Genomic DNA, 16,321 nt, shown 5'->3' with positions numbered 1-16,321 from the left:
AAAAAATATTTTTATAACGAATTATCTGGAGAAAATATTAGCGATGATGATTATGATCATGCAAAATTAGTTTGGAAAAAATTTCGTTGTAAAAATTTTAAAGATTATTTAAAATTATATCAATATGTTGACACTTTATTACTAGCTGATATATTCCAAAATTTTAGAAAATTAAGTTTAAAATATTATAATTTAGATCCAGTATATTTCATAACAGCTCCAGACTTAACATGGAATTGTGGATTAAAAATGACAAAAATTCAACTCGAATTATTTAAAGATATTAATATGTACCTTTTTATTGAACAAGCAATTCGCGGCGGAATTAGCCTAACTTCGAAAAGATTCGCGAGGGCCAACAATCCTCTAATTCCAGAAACCTATGATAAAAATCAACGACATAACTATATTATTTCGATAGATGCTAATAATCTCTATGGGTTTGTGATGAGTTCTTATTTACCTGTAAATAATTTCAGATGGTTATCTGAGGATGAGATAAATGCTTTAGACATTTGTAATATTCCTGATAGGAATAATATAGGCTATATTTTAGAGGTTGATTTAAATTATCCACCAAATGTTCATGACCGCCATAACGACCTCCCATTAGCTCCTAGCCATACGAATATTCCATTTGATTTATTATCAAATTATCAAAAATCAGTATTAACTAAATTAAATTTAAAATATAATAATAATAATAAGAAATTAATCCCAACTTTGTTTGATAAACAAAATTATGTAATTCATTATAGAAATTTAAAATTTTATTTAGAAGAGGGTTTAATATTAACTAAAATTCATCGAGTGCTTGCATTTAATCAAGAACCGTGGCTTAAAAAATATGTATTGTTTAATAATCAAAAGCAACAGGAATCAATGAATGATTTCGATAAAAGTTTTTTCAAGTTATTGAACAACAGTTTTTTTGGTAAAACCTGTCAGAATGTAAGAAAGCGTTTAAATTTGACAACAGCTATGACTGAAAATCAATGTCAAAAGTATTTATCTCACTCAGCTCTCGAAAATTTCCAAATTATTAATGATAATCTCACGATTTTTAAAATGAAAAAAATTAACTTATATTTGGATAAACCGATATATATAGGTTTTTGTGTATTAGAATTAAGTAAATTGCATATGTATCAAACATTTTATAAAATATTTAAAATAAATATGGTGAAAATGTGAATTTGTTATATACNCTGAAAATCAATGCAAAAAGAATTAGTCTCCTCAGCTCTCAAAAATTTCCTAATTATTTATGATAATCTCACGATTTTTAAAATGAAAAAAAATTAACTTATGTTTGGATAAACTGACTTATATAGGTTTTTGTGTATTAGAATTAAGTAAATTGCATGTGTATCAAACATTTTATAAAATATTTAAAATAAATATGGTGAAAATGTGAATTTATTATATACAGATACCGATTCGCTAACGCTTCAAATTTATACGAATAATTTATATAACGACTTTGAATCATATCCAGATATTTTTTATTTCAGCAACTACCCTAACACACATGAATTATTTGATATAACAAATAAAAATAAGCTAGGATATTCTAAAGGCGAGACGGCGTCTAAACCTATAATAGAATTTTGTTCATTAAAACCGAAAATGTATTCGTATATTTTCGATAATCAAAATAAAAAAACAGCTAAAGGAATTAAAAAATCTGTTGTTAAAACTTTTAACCACGAGAAATATAAAGAAGTTCTCTTTAATACTGAGCTATTAAGACATCAGCAGTGTGGTATTAAAAGTAAAAACCATGTTGTAACAACATATTTTCAGAATAAAATATCTCTCTCACTGTTTTATGACAAAAAATTTATTTTTGATAATGGTATAGATGTGATATCGTTCGGACATTATAGTTTTCATAATTAAATTTTTCCAGATTCTCTGATATCATCTTCCCCCCAATATGGTTACATATTATTGTACAAGANTTTACTGTTACAATTTATAAGATACAATTATCAATTGATCCATTGTTAACTCAGTACATTTATTTTTATATATTTTATATTATATTTGCATACAATTCAAAAATTTCCTGTTACAATATTAAAATGCTCAAAAATATCATAATGTGAATTTGTACAGTAAAACCTCTTAATGATTTTGACAAAATTTTACCTTTAATTTATCATTAACGTCCAAATCGCTAACACTTAAAACACGTAACTGTTCGATGCATGCTGTTGCCTGAAAATATTTAAAGGATTTATTTCATTTTTAAAATAATTAACCAGTTAATTGGTTACATTATTCGTCATGTTCACCGTAAAATATTTTTTAGCGTATGAAATTCTCAGGATTGTGTTTATCAAACGAGGGTTGTATCTGTCCTTTATTCAACAAGAGGCATTTTCTCTGTTAGCAATACAATGGCTCACGTGTGTATTGAAATAGGAAAGTTTGAAAATGTTTTATTGTTAGTATTTATCACAGAAAAATCTCCCGTAAAGTAATCCGAATAAACTATTTGTAAACAATTTAATTGTTTTTAAACAGTTTATACTAATTATTCTACGTGAATTCCTTTTTTTCTTTATTATTGCAAACCTTCCATGAAGTCATTTATTTCCGTTCTTCCATCGTAAATATTGTAAATTAAGCAATATTCTTTCATAGGTATCAATAAAACAAGATTAAAATTAATTACTACTATTCCTTAAAAAAAAACATTAAAATATTGACTCACCTTCACCGAAACATCAGCAACAGCCATACCAAATACAACAAATAATATCGTGAGGATCAGTGCCCTTAATCCAAACATGAGTTTATCAATAGAAGAGGCAAAAATGACAAAATACAAACAACAAGCAATGGAATTTGTGATGGAAAAGCATATAATTGTAAAGTAGTAAGAAAATTTATTATCGGCTTCTCTGGTGATATTGCATAATTCAATAAATTTTCCTTCTTCGATTCGTAAAGCAATATTTAATCTTTCTGGACTGCTTCTACACTCCGACAGAGCCCGAGTGATATTGGAAAATTTTAATGTTATAAAATACAATACGAGAAATCCTATAGGAACGGAATGTGACAGGACCCGAAGATCCAAAACGTAAGGAACTGATAAAAAGCTGAACAAATGATCAATTTATTCTCTGGAATGGGAACGGAACGAATTCCAATGTGAGACCCAATTGATATTATTACGCATCCAGAAACAAATTTAAATAATACAAATCTTCGAACCCATTTCCTGACTTTCAACAACTTTTCTATCTCCACTTTATAATTATATTCGAATGTTTGAATTTTTACATATTTTTTAAAATGACTTTTAACTAAGCAAATCAGTAGCGAAGAAAGAATCCCTAAGAGGAAATATTTACCGAAAATGATGGTAATGTAGCTATCTTTTATTTTGTAAAGGAAACCCCCGCAATACTGGATACTCGTTTCCTCATTAACCAGAGAAATAAAAATTCCCCAAAAGTAAATCAGAACCCAAATTACGAGTAAAAAAGCATAATACAGCCGTTCGCAATTGCTAACGCCATCTTTTACTTCGTGGCACGTTGGTAAAATATTTATGCCAAACCTCTTCAATATATACGTGAATGGCTGTAGATAACAATTGATACAAAATGTTGGTTGTTTGAAATTTCTTGATGAAATTCCTGAATTCATCTGGAAAGTATAATATATTTAAATTGTTAACTTATTATAGAATGCTTTATACTGTAAACACGGATTTAGTGTATCTTGTTACTTAAATTTACATTTAAACAAAATATTTCTTTATTTTTACAATCGGTATTTTAATCCTTGTTCTAATTGAACCTTTTTTTTTATTTATCTAATACTTTCCCCGTAATATTATTTCCATCTAATGGACCTCTATCTACCTTAAGTATTGTACCTGACAGGAGCGAAATAACTTTGGGTACATTCTATATTCTGTAGCAAGGGTGTTAATATTTTTTTTAATTCGCAGAATAGTAAGAAGTCACGAATTTTCTATTGTTTGTTGATAATGGTATTTGGAGTTTCTCTTCGGGATTAGGAAAAAGGCAATAACAGACAAGTGTTTCAAATATCCCTGCGTTACGTGCATAGCATCTAGGATACGCCATAAGGGTGCGACTATGCAGACGCGAACAAGCGAATTTTCCAAGCGAGCGAGAATATGTGGCGAGAAGAGGCGAGACTCGATAAATATCAAAACCTGTCAGATATGTGCGATAACCAGAAATTCGCTCTCGATGGCGTTATTTCTCGCTTTTCGTTTGTGCATGATTTTCCTTTGCGAAAACTAAATCGCTCGCAACCTCTCGCTCGCTCTAAATTCGCGTCTGCATAGTCGTACCCTAAGAGTTCGTTTCAAAAGTCGGTTTATTTAGTAAAAAGTTTGAAAAATCTGAAAATATCAATATCCTTGTAACCCCCTGATTCACAGAAAATGGAATGCATTGATTTTACTTACTGTTAAAATTTCATTTCTGTTCAAATTAGTTGAAATTCAATGATATTGTGGACTAAGCAGGCACATTTCTAGTAATTCTAAGAAGCGACTGTTTACTAACGACGTTTGCTCTTTTTACATAAATATAATTGCTCCTGTCTGTGATTTTAAAAATCATAAAGTTTCTCAAAGACTAATTAACTTACTCGGAATGCATTGGAAATTATATTGAATTTATATCAATTAATCAATCAATCAATAATCTTTACAAATTCTCGTGTTTTAGTGCATGCAGCGCACGAGAATACTTAATAAATTACTTTAAGTAGTGAATTCTTCACTAATTACTCACTCTTTCCTATTAAATTGATTAGTTCAGGACTCGATAAATTTTATATGGCCACTTTATTGAATAAATTAAAATTATTCCTGTGTATTTTAAGGCGTGTTATATAATTAATAAACTTTTCCTGATAACAACAGAGTCATGCTGATTAAACTCGATTCTGGAGAAACTTTTTATATTGACAGCAATCGAGTACATATCAACAGAGTTATGCTGGTAGCAACTCTTAAATATCCTTCTCATCTGCATTTCCTAGTCCTGCTGTATCTATTAGGTTGACAATTTGGTAACGATAGGCTCTTCTCGTTGATAGTTTTTGGATACCTATAACCATACCTTCTTCCACACTCTGTTCATGTTTTTATTAGTTAATTCTTGCCATGCGAAGTCGATATTGCCTATTGCAGGGGTGTCCAACCTTTTTGTTTCTCTGGGCCCCATTGGAAGAAGTCAAGGAGTTTTGGGCCACAAGTATATATAATATATACTTGTGGCCGAATATACAAGTATATTTAAGGACTTACATGTGTAGATAATAATAATAAATATTATAACTTTATCAAGAAAAAAGNAATGATAATCTCACGATTTTTAAAATGAAAAAAATTAACTTATGTTTGGATAAACCGATTTATATAGGTTTTTGTGTATTAGAATTAAGTAAATTGCATATGTATCAAACATTTTATAAAATATTTAAAAATAAATATGGTGAAAATGTGAATTTGTTATATACAGATACCGATTCGCTAACGCTTCAAATTTATACAAATAATTTATATAACGACTTTAAATCATTTCCAAATATTTTTAATTTCAACAACTACCCTAACACACATAAATTATTTGATGCAACAAATAAAAATAAGCTAGGATATTTTAAAGATGAGACAGCATCTAAACCTATAATAGAATTTTGTTCATTAAAACCGAAAATGTATTCGTATATTTTCAATAATCAAAAGAAAAAAACAGCTAAAGTAATTAAAAAATCTGTCGTTAAAACATTTAACCACAAGAAATATAAAGAAGTTCTTTTTAATAGCGAGCTATTGAGACATCAGCAGTACGGTATTAAAAGTAAAAACCATGTTGTTACAACATATCTTCAGAATAAAATATCTCTCTCACCGTTTTATGACAAAAAATTGATTTCTGATAATGGTATAGATTTGATATCGTTCGGACATTATAATTTTTATATTTAAATTCTTCCAGATTCTCTGATATCATCTTCCCCCCAATATAATTACATATTATTGTACAAGAAGAAACGAAATTCAAAAACTTGTTTAATACATGGTGTTTCGAGTAAAACATATCGTTGTTTAAAACAAGCCATAAATAAATCTGGATTATTTAAATTACCTCGGAATCAGAAATACTATTGTAAATTTTTTGTATTGACTAACCAGATAACGATGGTGTTATGTAATAATAATTTTATAAAATGTGGTTGTTCTAACTGTACTTTGTAACCATGTTTATATATATATATATAAAAAAACTATGCTAATACTGAGTTTTTTTTTATAGAATTCAAACACATTACACCACTTGAATGGGAGAAATTCTCGAGTTTACCCATGGACGAAAATAATATCAGACGTTTTAAAAACTATATTAAATGGGAAATTATAAGCCAAAAAACCGATTTAAGCCGAGACTTCATTTCCGAATTCGCGGATTATTTAAACTGGGAACTAATATGGAAAAATTATATATTTACCACTACGTTTATCGAAAAACATATTAAATACGCTAATTGGAATATAATTTCAGAACACCAATTATTAGACGAAGAATTCATGGATAAGTTTTCGGACTATCTTAATTGGGATAAAATAGCAAAATTTCAACTTCTCTCTGATAATTTTATTAAGAAATATATTGATAAATTAAATATGAGAATAGTTTTAAAATATCAGCGATTAAAAACTGATACTCTGCGGGAATTACAAGATTTTCTCCACTGGGATTTGGTTTCTCGTTATCAAATACTGAACGAAGATTTTATTCACGATTTTAAATACCATCTTTTCTGGTGTTATATTATTAAATATCAGAAACTAGATCATAAATATATCGCTGAAAACTCTCACAGTTTGTTAGTCTACATACTTCAAGATATTAGTAACATTGTCGATGATGGAAAAATTAAATAAATTCGATAAAGAAGAAGAAGAAAATTAAAATCTGTAACATCGATTTTAAAGAAATAAAAAAATAGTTAAAAGAGTCCATTGTTTTTAAATCTAGTAATTAATTGTATTATCGTTGATAAAGAAAAAAACTTACGTTCTGAGCGTGATGAGATGTCGGTACAAAAAGAAGTAAGTCTCTGAACAGAAATATTGAATGCAGGGGAGGTGCTTTCGGTAGATTAATTAAAAAATGCAGCCTACAGCTTAACTTCAGGGGTGTAGTAGAGAAAGATTTTTTATTATCTACAAATCAGAAATAAGTCTATGAACAAAAAATATTGAATAGATGATGGAATGCAGTTCACTTCAGAGCTGCTTTTGGGTAATTATTTAAAGAAAGCAGTTCCACAACTTACTTCAGGGGACTNCTTAAATAGAAACAAAATACGGTATATAAAAACTTTTAAAAATATATTAAATATCGTTGAATAATTTATAAATTTGGAGGAAACTTCTTTTATACGTATACAATGAAACGTGTACATATTGAATTATGCGTATGAAATTAGGAATATTTGTAAATTAATAGATGTCTGATAGTGATTTATTAAGTCAGCAAAGTCTGGAATGCTATCAAAACTTATCGCTTAATAAACTATAATAGAAATATTATTTTCCACCAAAAAGATCCTTCACACCGAGTATGTCTATTCACTGATCGTTTTTCAGGCAGAATATCTATAACTTAATGAGATCTATTACGATTAGAAACTGACGAAATCAATAGGAGATCGTGTTATTTCTCGTTAACTACATTTCGTATTGTTAAGTATTTATTTAGGATGTTAAATATTGTTAGGATGTTAAATATAGGTTAGGCAGTTGAGTTTTATTGTTGGCTTGTTGAGTGTAGTGTTTTTATTGTTCTCCAACAAGCGTAGTTGAATTATCAAGAATTATCAATTAGAGGCGTAAATTAGTACCTTTTTAGTGAAAAATGTAGGAAAATTAATATTGTAAAAGATAAACATATTAGAAGATACAAATGCTAATTATGGGTCATAAATGTGTTTCTGCTTAGAGAAGATTCGAATGTAATGAAACTATTAATTAGTTTCTTTCTATGTAATGCTTGTGATGAAAGTTGGAAAATTTTTCAGATTTTGTCTGTAGCAATTACGGTCTTTCGAATTTCTGAATATCATTTGAGAAGTACGAATACAAGTGATTATATAATTTCAATTCGCATTTAATTATTTATCGACATGAATACCAACGAGCACGACACTATTTATTTTAATTTTTAATATGTATGTGTGTGTGTATCGTGAATTATATACTATATTCATGCATTCAAATAGTTAAAGCAAAAGTTGTTATAAATTAAAAAATCATAACTCAGTTAAACATTGAAAACATCATCTTACTTTTGTAGAAACATTAGCAATGATCGGAATAACAATGATGAATAACAATGTGATGGGTCAGATGGCCTGCCAACGTTTTAACAGGTAAATTACATTACTGTTTGTATATAATGAACTTGCGTATATTATATGTACGAGCTGTTTAACGAGGGGTTATTCTGAGAAATACGATAAATCATCGTTTTAATTTTTCAATAAGTAGTAATAAGTTTAATCCTTTCTTACCCTCGTGGAAATTTTTTTAAAAATGTTTTCCATATTATTAGTTTCAACAAAAGGTATTTTATAATGTAATCTAGATGGGTTGATAATAATAATAATAAGCGCATAGCACAAACGGTTAGAAGTTAAAATTTAGTACACACTTCTGGTATGTCATAAGAATATACACAAAAAATTCCACTGCGGAGGAGAAAGAGAGGTTAGAGATAAAGTGTTTTCCAAACATTTTTTTTTTCAAACTCAGAAAACAATGGTAACAAAGGCTATGGAAAAAATACAAATTTTGAATGTGATCTTCGAAATTACTTAAAAGAAAAATTCAGTGTTTGTTACGTTCTCCAGACCATCAAGGAAAAACCTGCGATAAAACGAATTTCATATATGGGTAATAATAGTTTTAAATTAATAATTAACTTTATTAACTGCATTTAAGTTCATGGAAATTCGAAATAAGTGTAATAACCATTGTGTTGTACACATTCTGTAATATTAGAAGTAATTTAATGGAATTGACGAAAAATAAATTTAAAAATGAGTATAAAATTGAGCAGCAGAATTGGCTGTTAATAGTTATTTTAATTAAGAATTATTAATAATCGAAAATGTAAGCGAAATTTATGACGACTTTAAATAAAAGGCTGTTATATCACACTACTAATTTACAAATTCAAGCAAAATGTGCAATAAATTATTTACTCGTACAGTATTTATCTTTTAATAAATTTGCTTCGGATTGTTTCCATAGCGAATTATAACAATAAATATTTATTCTGTACTGAATAATTTACTGATTATTGAAAATTAATGCTGTTCTTCATATGATGTAACGTTTACCAGAAATGTCCTTACTTAATGATCACTCTTTGCCAAATTATACTGTGCTTATATAAAGAATTGTTAATATTAATTAACAGATTAAACGATGATGAATAAATTAGAAAAGTAATTTTATACATGCGGTGGACTTTCATTAATGGAAAGATGGCAATCAGAGGATAGGAGACATAGATGCAGAAGGGCACGGGATACAAATACAACAATTCGTTTGACACTTGGTACTTTCAGGAGTAAACGTCATGGCTGTTATGTATACATAAAACAAGAAAAAGTAATGAAATCATGTCGAATTTTACTCTTTAATTTAAGTTTTCGAAAATCTCAATGTTTTAATAATATTAAACATTTTATAAAAATTCTGATAACAGACAGCCCTACAAAATTCATATTTAGCTTGCTTAATTAATAATATAAGAATTATTTTTTAAAATAAAAACTTATAACATACGGAAAACGTTACACAACTCGTTGTTACATTTTTTTAATGTTAAATAATATTGACAATTTATAACAAAATACCGAAATTGATTGTCCAAAATTGACTAATGATAATTACAAATTGCAACACCTGAATGATCAAAGAGAGATTCCTGACAGGATAGTTTCTCATCTACGCTGGCAGATTGAAAACTACCAGATCGATCGAACCTGGCCGTATATTGATACCCAAAATATAACCCGAAAAACTATGCATGGGCCATTTATGTCTCGGAAACTCGTGTCCAAATACACATCTTTAGTCAATTCTTCTAATCAGGCGCATTGTGACAATTCAGCGATTCCCGGTGTAATCATTTCCATTTTACCTTTTCATGTCACAGAAAAATGTCTTCATGATTTTAAAGCTTAATAACTCTTTTTTAAAGCATTCGACTTCGATTGAAAATCCACAGAAGTTATTAATCTTAAGACACAGTGAAAAAATTAGTGCCGCAGACACACATTACATAAAAATAACCCCGAATCATTCGCATATTTCGACATTTCAACGAGCCCTGATTCCAAAAATGTAAAATTTTGGGGGAGTCATTATTAGACCGATCGCTACACTTTCCTTTTGTCATATATAACAGACGAAAAAGTAAAAATTTTCGAATTCATATTTATAGATACAATGTATAGATTAATATTTTACTTTCTACTTAACAAAGTCGCAAACACTAAACACGTGTAAATCTTCGAGAGGAGTTCTGCCTGTAAATCACATTTACATCGTTTCAAAACTTTATTTAAATAATTAAACTTGTTATTTGATAAAATGTACTTAAATATGCTTAAATAGAAACAAAATACGGTATATAAAAACTTTTAAAAATATATTAAATATCGTTGAATAATTTATAAATTTGGAGGAAACTTCTTTTATACGTATACAATGAAACGTGTACATATTGAATTATGCGTATGAAATTAGGAATATTTGTAAATTAATAGATGTCTGATAGTGATTTATTAAGTCAGCAAAGTCTGGAATGCTATCAAAACTTATCGCTTAATAAACTATAATAGAAATATTATTTTCCACCAAAAAGATCCTTCACACCGAGTATGTCTATTCACTGATCGTTTTTCAGGCAGAATATCTATAACTTAATGAGATCTATTACGATTAGAAACTGACGAAATCAATAGGAGATCGTGTTATTTCTCGTTAACTACATTTCGTATTGTTAAGTATTTATTTAGGATGTTAAATATTGTTAGGATGTTAAATATAGGTTAGGCAGTTGAGTTTTATTGTTGGCTTGTTGAGTGTAGTGTTTTTATTGTTCTCCAACAAGCGTAGTTGAATTATCAAGAATTATCAATTAGAGGCGTAAATTAGTACCTTTTTAGTGAAAAATGTAGGAAAATTAATATTGTAAAAGATAAACATATTAGAAGATACAAATGCTAATTATGGGTCATAAATGTGTTTCTGCTTAGAGAAGATTCGAATGTAATGAAACTATTAATTAGTTTCTTTCTATGTAATGCTTGTGATGAAAGTTGGAAAATTTTTCAGATTTTGTCTGTAGCAATTACGGTCTTTCGAATTTCTGAATATCATGTGAGAAGTACGAATACAAGTGATTATATAATTTCAATTCGCATTTAATTATTTATCGACATGAATACCAACGAGCACGACACTATTTATTTTAATTTTTAATATGTATGTGTGTGTGTATCGTGAATTATATACTATATTCATGCATTCAAATAGTTAAAGCAAAAGTTGTTATAAATTAAAAAATCATAACTCAGTTAAACATTGAAAACATCATCTTACTTTTGTAGAAACATTAGCAATGATCGGAATAACAATGATGAATAACAATGTGATGGCTAATGTCCGACCACACAAGGATCAATTTATCAATAGGACCGGCAAATATGACAAAATACAAAGAACAAGCTATAAGATTTAACAAACAATACCCAGCAATGGAAAAAATATAAGCAAATTCATGATTTAAGTATCCTATTATCTGAGGTAACTCGGCGAATTTGCTTTTTTCGACTTTTACATCAATTTTTGTAATTTGCGGATTACGTCTACACTCAATCAATGACTTGTGGATGTTGTCAAATTTTAAAGTTAACAAAAACAAGCCGAGAAATTAGATTGCAGCGAGATGGAGGCCGACTGAAAAGCCCCAGATGTTTAGCATCTGATAAAATACTGTACTGAGCAAACAACTAATCGATTTTTAGGAATGAGAATAAACAAGCCGGAAACAGCAAAACCGAATAATACTGCTATGCATCCACAAACATATATAAATAATATGATCTTTTAAACCCTATTTCTGACCATTAGCAATTTTTCTACCTCGCCTTTATAATTATATTCGAATGTCTGAATTTTCGGATATTTTTTTAAATAATTTTGAATGATGACAATCGTCACAGAGGAATGAACCCTAACAACAATATTTTACCGAAAAGCATTGTTGCGTTACTATCTTTTACTTTGTAGAGGAAACCTGCACAATATTGGACGCATGTTTCTTCTTCAACCACGGAAATATAAATTCCCCACAAAAAGAACACAATCCATATTAACACAAGAAATGAGTAATAAATTCGAAAAGACACGCTACTGCCATTATCTAATTCTGGGCACCATAGTAGGATCTTTATGCCAAACTACATATGTAAAAGGATGGATATAGCAATTGAAACAGAACGTAGGTTCGTTCATGATTTATGCCGAGTTCCCGTGAACAAACGTGAATGATAAAACTTTAAAATATTTAATATTATATGTTTAAAATGTAAAATATAGGCCTACTTTTCTTCATATATAGTACTTCGCTTAAAGTGGTTGATCTAAAGCTTGTTTGATAATGGTAACGGTATTTAGTAAATATGTATAGGTAAATAAAAACAGTAAATACATTCGTACACAAACAATTAAGTTTAATAAAAATGTACTGTACATAATATACGAGAATATTAGGTAATATATAAGTATGCAGATACATTAAACTAAGTCATGAATAAGAAATATAACATTTAGACCAGTAAAGAAAAAGGTTGCTTAATTTGCCACGTTGACTGCATTAATTCCTTTTTATATACAAGCAACCGTGCCTAATTTCGTTTCTTAATCTTTATCAGTTCTAAGATATTATTTAATATATCTGAACAAAGAATAAAAAAATTAATCAAATTAGACGCAAACGCACACACTAATTTTCTCTTATTAATTGACATATTTTGGGTTTGGGAGGTCTTTAAACGCGTGTAGATTTGCAGAAAAATCGGAGAATCAAATGCGACACGATTCCAATACTTTTCTGTTTTAAATACATAACAAGTTGGGAAAGTAAAAACAAGTCTGAGTCGTCAAAAATCCTCCGAATCCGACTTGTTTTTACATTCCCAACATGACTGACACTTTGAATAAAGCACCGAAACTCCACAATTCCAACTCCGACTTCACAGCCCTGATTCTATNGACAGTGAGCACATTAAATTACCATTTTTACAGCTTTATTGCTTTGACAATATTTCCCGAATAGGCTACGTATCAGTAAATTTACATTAGTGAGACTTAAATAGATTTTCTCTATGGATCATTTAGATTTATTCTTTACAATATACCCCCCATAACACGGAAGGTACGTTCCGTTTTACATGAATTCCGTGTTTTACGATCACTTAATTAATATTCAAGTTGTCGGCGGGTGTGATTCATGAGATCCAGTTTACAATGCACACTTTGTTTTATAATTAGGTAGGCCTATATAGAATCATTTCTAGAAATGGCCTTTAAATAATCTCTCCCGTTATTACGGTATAAATATCAAGTTCTTGTTGTATTTTCGCCGAGTATTTGCTTTAATTTAGTTTTATATTCCCGTGTACAATCTTGGTTAACTCAAAATGTTTATTTTTCGTGCCGCCATCAAGTCACCACACCACGTGCATTTATCGTACCATCCGTATTCTAACCCTTATCCCCACAACGGTGTGACGTGGATTTTAATCTTTATTATACACGCGTCAGATTCTGAAATTATAGTTTAAAAAATCCAAAATTGTTCATTAAATTCTCGCTTTTTTTAAACGCATAACAAACGAATTCAACAATTGAAGTTGTCGTTGCGTAGTTTTGCTTTTCTTAATAGGAACAGTGCGATTTTGAAAGCGATTCGAAGATGTTTTTTGACGGTAGGGAGTATCGACCCCTGCCCCATCCTCCTAGGTAAGAGACATTTCATTACTATTTATTCGTATAAGAGATTGGTTTTTGCAATTAAAGGCTTTAAAGAAAAACTTCCATCTACAATATATAATTAGGCCTAATTATATTAAATGTAAAGATTTTTGTGTCTTCCTGTATTGCTGTCCGCAATAGAGGGCTGAAATAGAGGGCTTTAAAAGGCACAGTTCAGGGCATGCTGTTAAGACGATAATTTAGGGCTTTTCAATTTACTGTTGTTTAAACGATTAATCGGGCCTCTTTTAAATCACGGATCAAATTTAACTCGAGTACGAAGGGTCGTTAATATGATGAAATTTACCAAAATTTTAAACTGAACTTCGCTTAATAAATATATTTGATATGTCTTTTTTGAAAATAACAGAAAAATATTTAGACTAGTTGATTTATAAAAGGCCCTTTACCTCTATCCAATAAACTTAAAAGCACGAGAATCTAACTTAGTTTGAAAGTAAAATTAAATAGTTATTTTCTCTTGGCATATTTAGGGAAGGATTGGATGTGAACGTGAGTAGTATAGAAATGATACAAACTGGGTTATAAAAATTAATTAGTATATAAATTTAATATAAAATGAATTTTTTAATATATAAATTTAATATTAAAAATTTTTTTTTAATTATATCGAAATAAAGACCGATACAGTATAGATTATATTTAAGTTTGTATAAGAATTTAATAATACACGGAATTTGCGGTGGAATTAGCGTAACTGGGAAAAGATTCGCGAAAGCCAATAATCCTCTAATTCCAGAAACCTATGGTAAAAATCAACGTCATAACTATATTATTTCGATAGATGCTAATAATCTCTATGGATTTGTGATGAGTTTTTATTTTCCTGTAAATAATTTCAGATGGTTATCCGAGGATGAGATAAATGCTTTAGACATTTGTAATATTCCTGGTGGAAATAATATAGGCTATATTTTAGAGGATGATTTAAATTATTCTCCAAATGTTCATTCTCGCCATAACGACTTGCCATTAGCTCCAAATCACACGAATATTCCATTTGATTTATTATTAAATTATCAAAAATCGGTATTAACTATATTAAATTTAAAATATAATAATAATAAGAAGAAATTAATTCCAACTTTGTTTGATAAACAAAATTATGTAATACATTATAGAAATTTAGAATTTTATTTAGAAGAAGGTTTAATATTAACTAAAATTCATCGAGTGCTTGCATTTAATCAAGAACTATGGCTCAAGAATTATGTATTGTTTAATAATAAAAAACGGCAGGAATCAACGAATGATTTCGATAAAAGTTTCTTCAAGTTAATGAACAACAGTTTTTTTTGGTAAGACCTGTCAGAACGTACACAAGCGTTTAAATTTGAAAACAGCTATGACTGAAAATCAATGTCGAAGTATTTATCTCACTCAGCTCTCGAAAATTTCCAAATTATTAATGATAATCTCACGATTTTTAAAATGAAAAAAATTAACTTATGTTTGGATAAACCGATTTATATAGGATTTTGTGTATTAGAATTAAGTAAATTGCATATGTATCAAATATTTTATAAAATATTTAAAAATAAATATGGTGAAAATGTGAATTTGTTATATACAGATACTGATTCACTAACACTTCAAATTTATACGAATAATTTATATGATGACTTTAAATCATTTCCAGATATTTTTGATTTCAGCAACTACCCTAACACACATGAATTATTTGATGTAACAAATAAAAATAAGCTTGGATATTTTAAAGACGAGACAGCGTCTAAACCTATAATAGAATTTTGTTCATTAAAACCGAAAATGTATTCGTATATTTTCGATAATCAAAATAAAAAAACAGCTAAAGGAATTAAAAAATCTGTTGTTAAAACCTTTAACCACGAAAAATATAAAGAAGTTTTATTTAATACTGAGCTATTAAGACATCAGCAGTATGGTATTAAAAGTAAAAACCATATTGTAACAACATATCTTCAGAATAAAATATCACTCTCCCCGTTTTACGACAAAAAATTTATTTCTGATAATGGTATAGATGTGATATCGTTCGGACATTATACTTTTTATATTTAAATTCTTCCAGATTCTCTGATATCATCTCCCCCCCAATACGGTTACATATTATTGTACAAGAGGAAACGAAATTCAAAAACTTGTTTAATACATGGTGTTTCGAGTAAAACATATCGTTGTTTAAAACAAGCT

General features: G+C 28.8%; 2 protein-coding genes across 2 annotated transcripts in view; one reads left to right on the top strand and one right to left on the bottom strand.

The window, feature by feature from the left end:
* Window positions 1–168: 168 nt before the first annotated feature.
* On the top strand, window positions 169–1,194 carry LOC111640934. Its single transcript, XM_023387024.1, has one exon. It carries the CDS (start codon window positions 250–252, stop codon window positions 1,192–1,194), a length of 945 nt encoding a protein of 314 aa, XP_023242792.1. The 5' UTR covers window positions 169–249.
* A 397-nt stretch (window positions 1,195–1,591) lies between these two features.
* The window catches only part of LOC111640933 (ribonuclease H-like), a 27,078-nt gene continuing 12,348 nt past the window's right edge, over window positions 1,592–16,321 (bottom strand). Inside the window, exons 2-3 of the mRNA XM_023387023.1 lie at window positions 2,155–2,223; window positions 1,592–1,597 (exon numbers count right to left, since the gene is read on the bottom strand). Of these exons, the coding sequence (XP_023242791.1) occupies window positions 1,592–1,597; window positions 2,155–2,223 (75 nt within the window). The remainder of the gene's footprint in view (window positions 1,598–2,154; window positions 2,224–16,321) is intronic.

This window comes from Centruroides sculpturatus, unplaced genomic scaffold (assembly GCF_000671375.1).
Source record: "Centruroides sculpturatus isolate CEXI.00-Female unplaced genomic scaffold, Cexi_2.0 scaffold1347, whole genome shotgun sequence".
Classification (NCBI taxonomy): domain Eukaryota; kingdom Metazoa; phylum Arthropoda; class Arachnida; order Scorpiones; family Buthidae; genus Centruroides; species Centruroides sculpturatus.
Note: the sequence above shows the minus strand (reverse complement) of the source record. Positions and strands in the feature narration are given on the sequence as shown.

Excerpts from the sequence above, each read along its gene's own strand:
- LOC111640934 (XM_023387024.1), top strand. The coding sequence starts at position 250 with ATGACAAAAATTCAACTCGAATTATTTAAAGATATTAATATGTACCTT.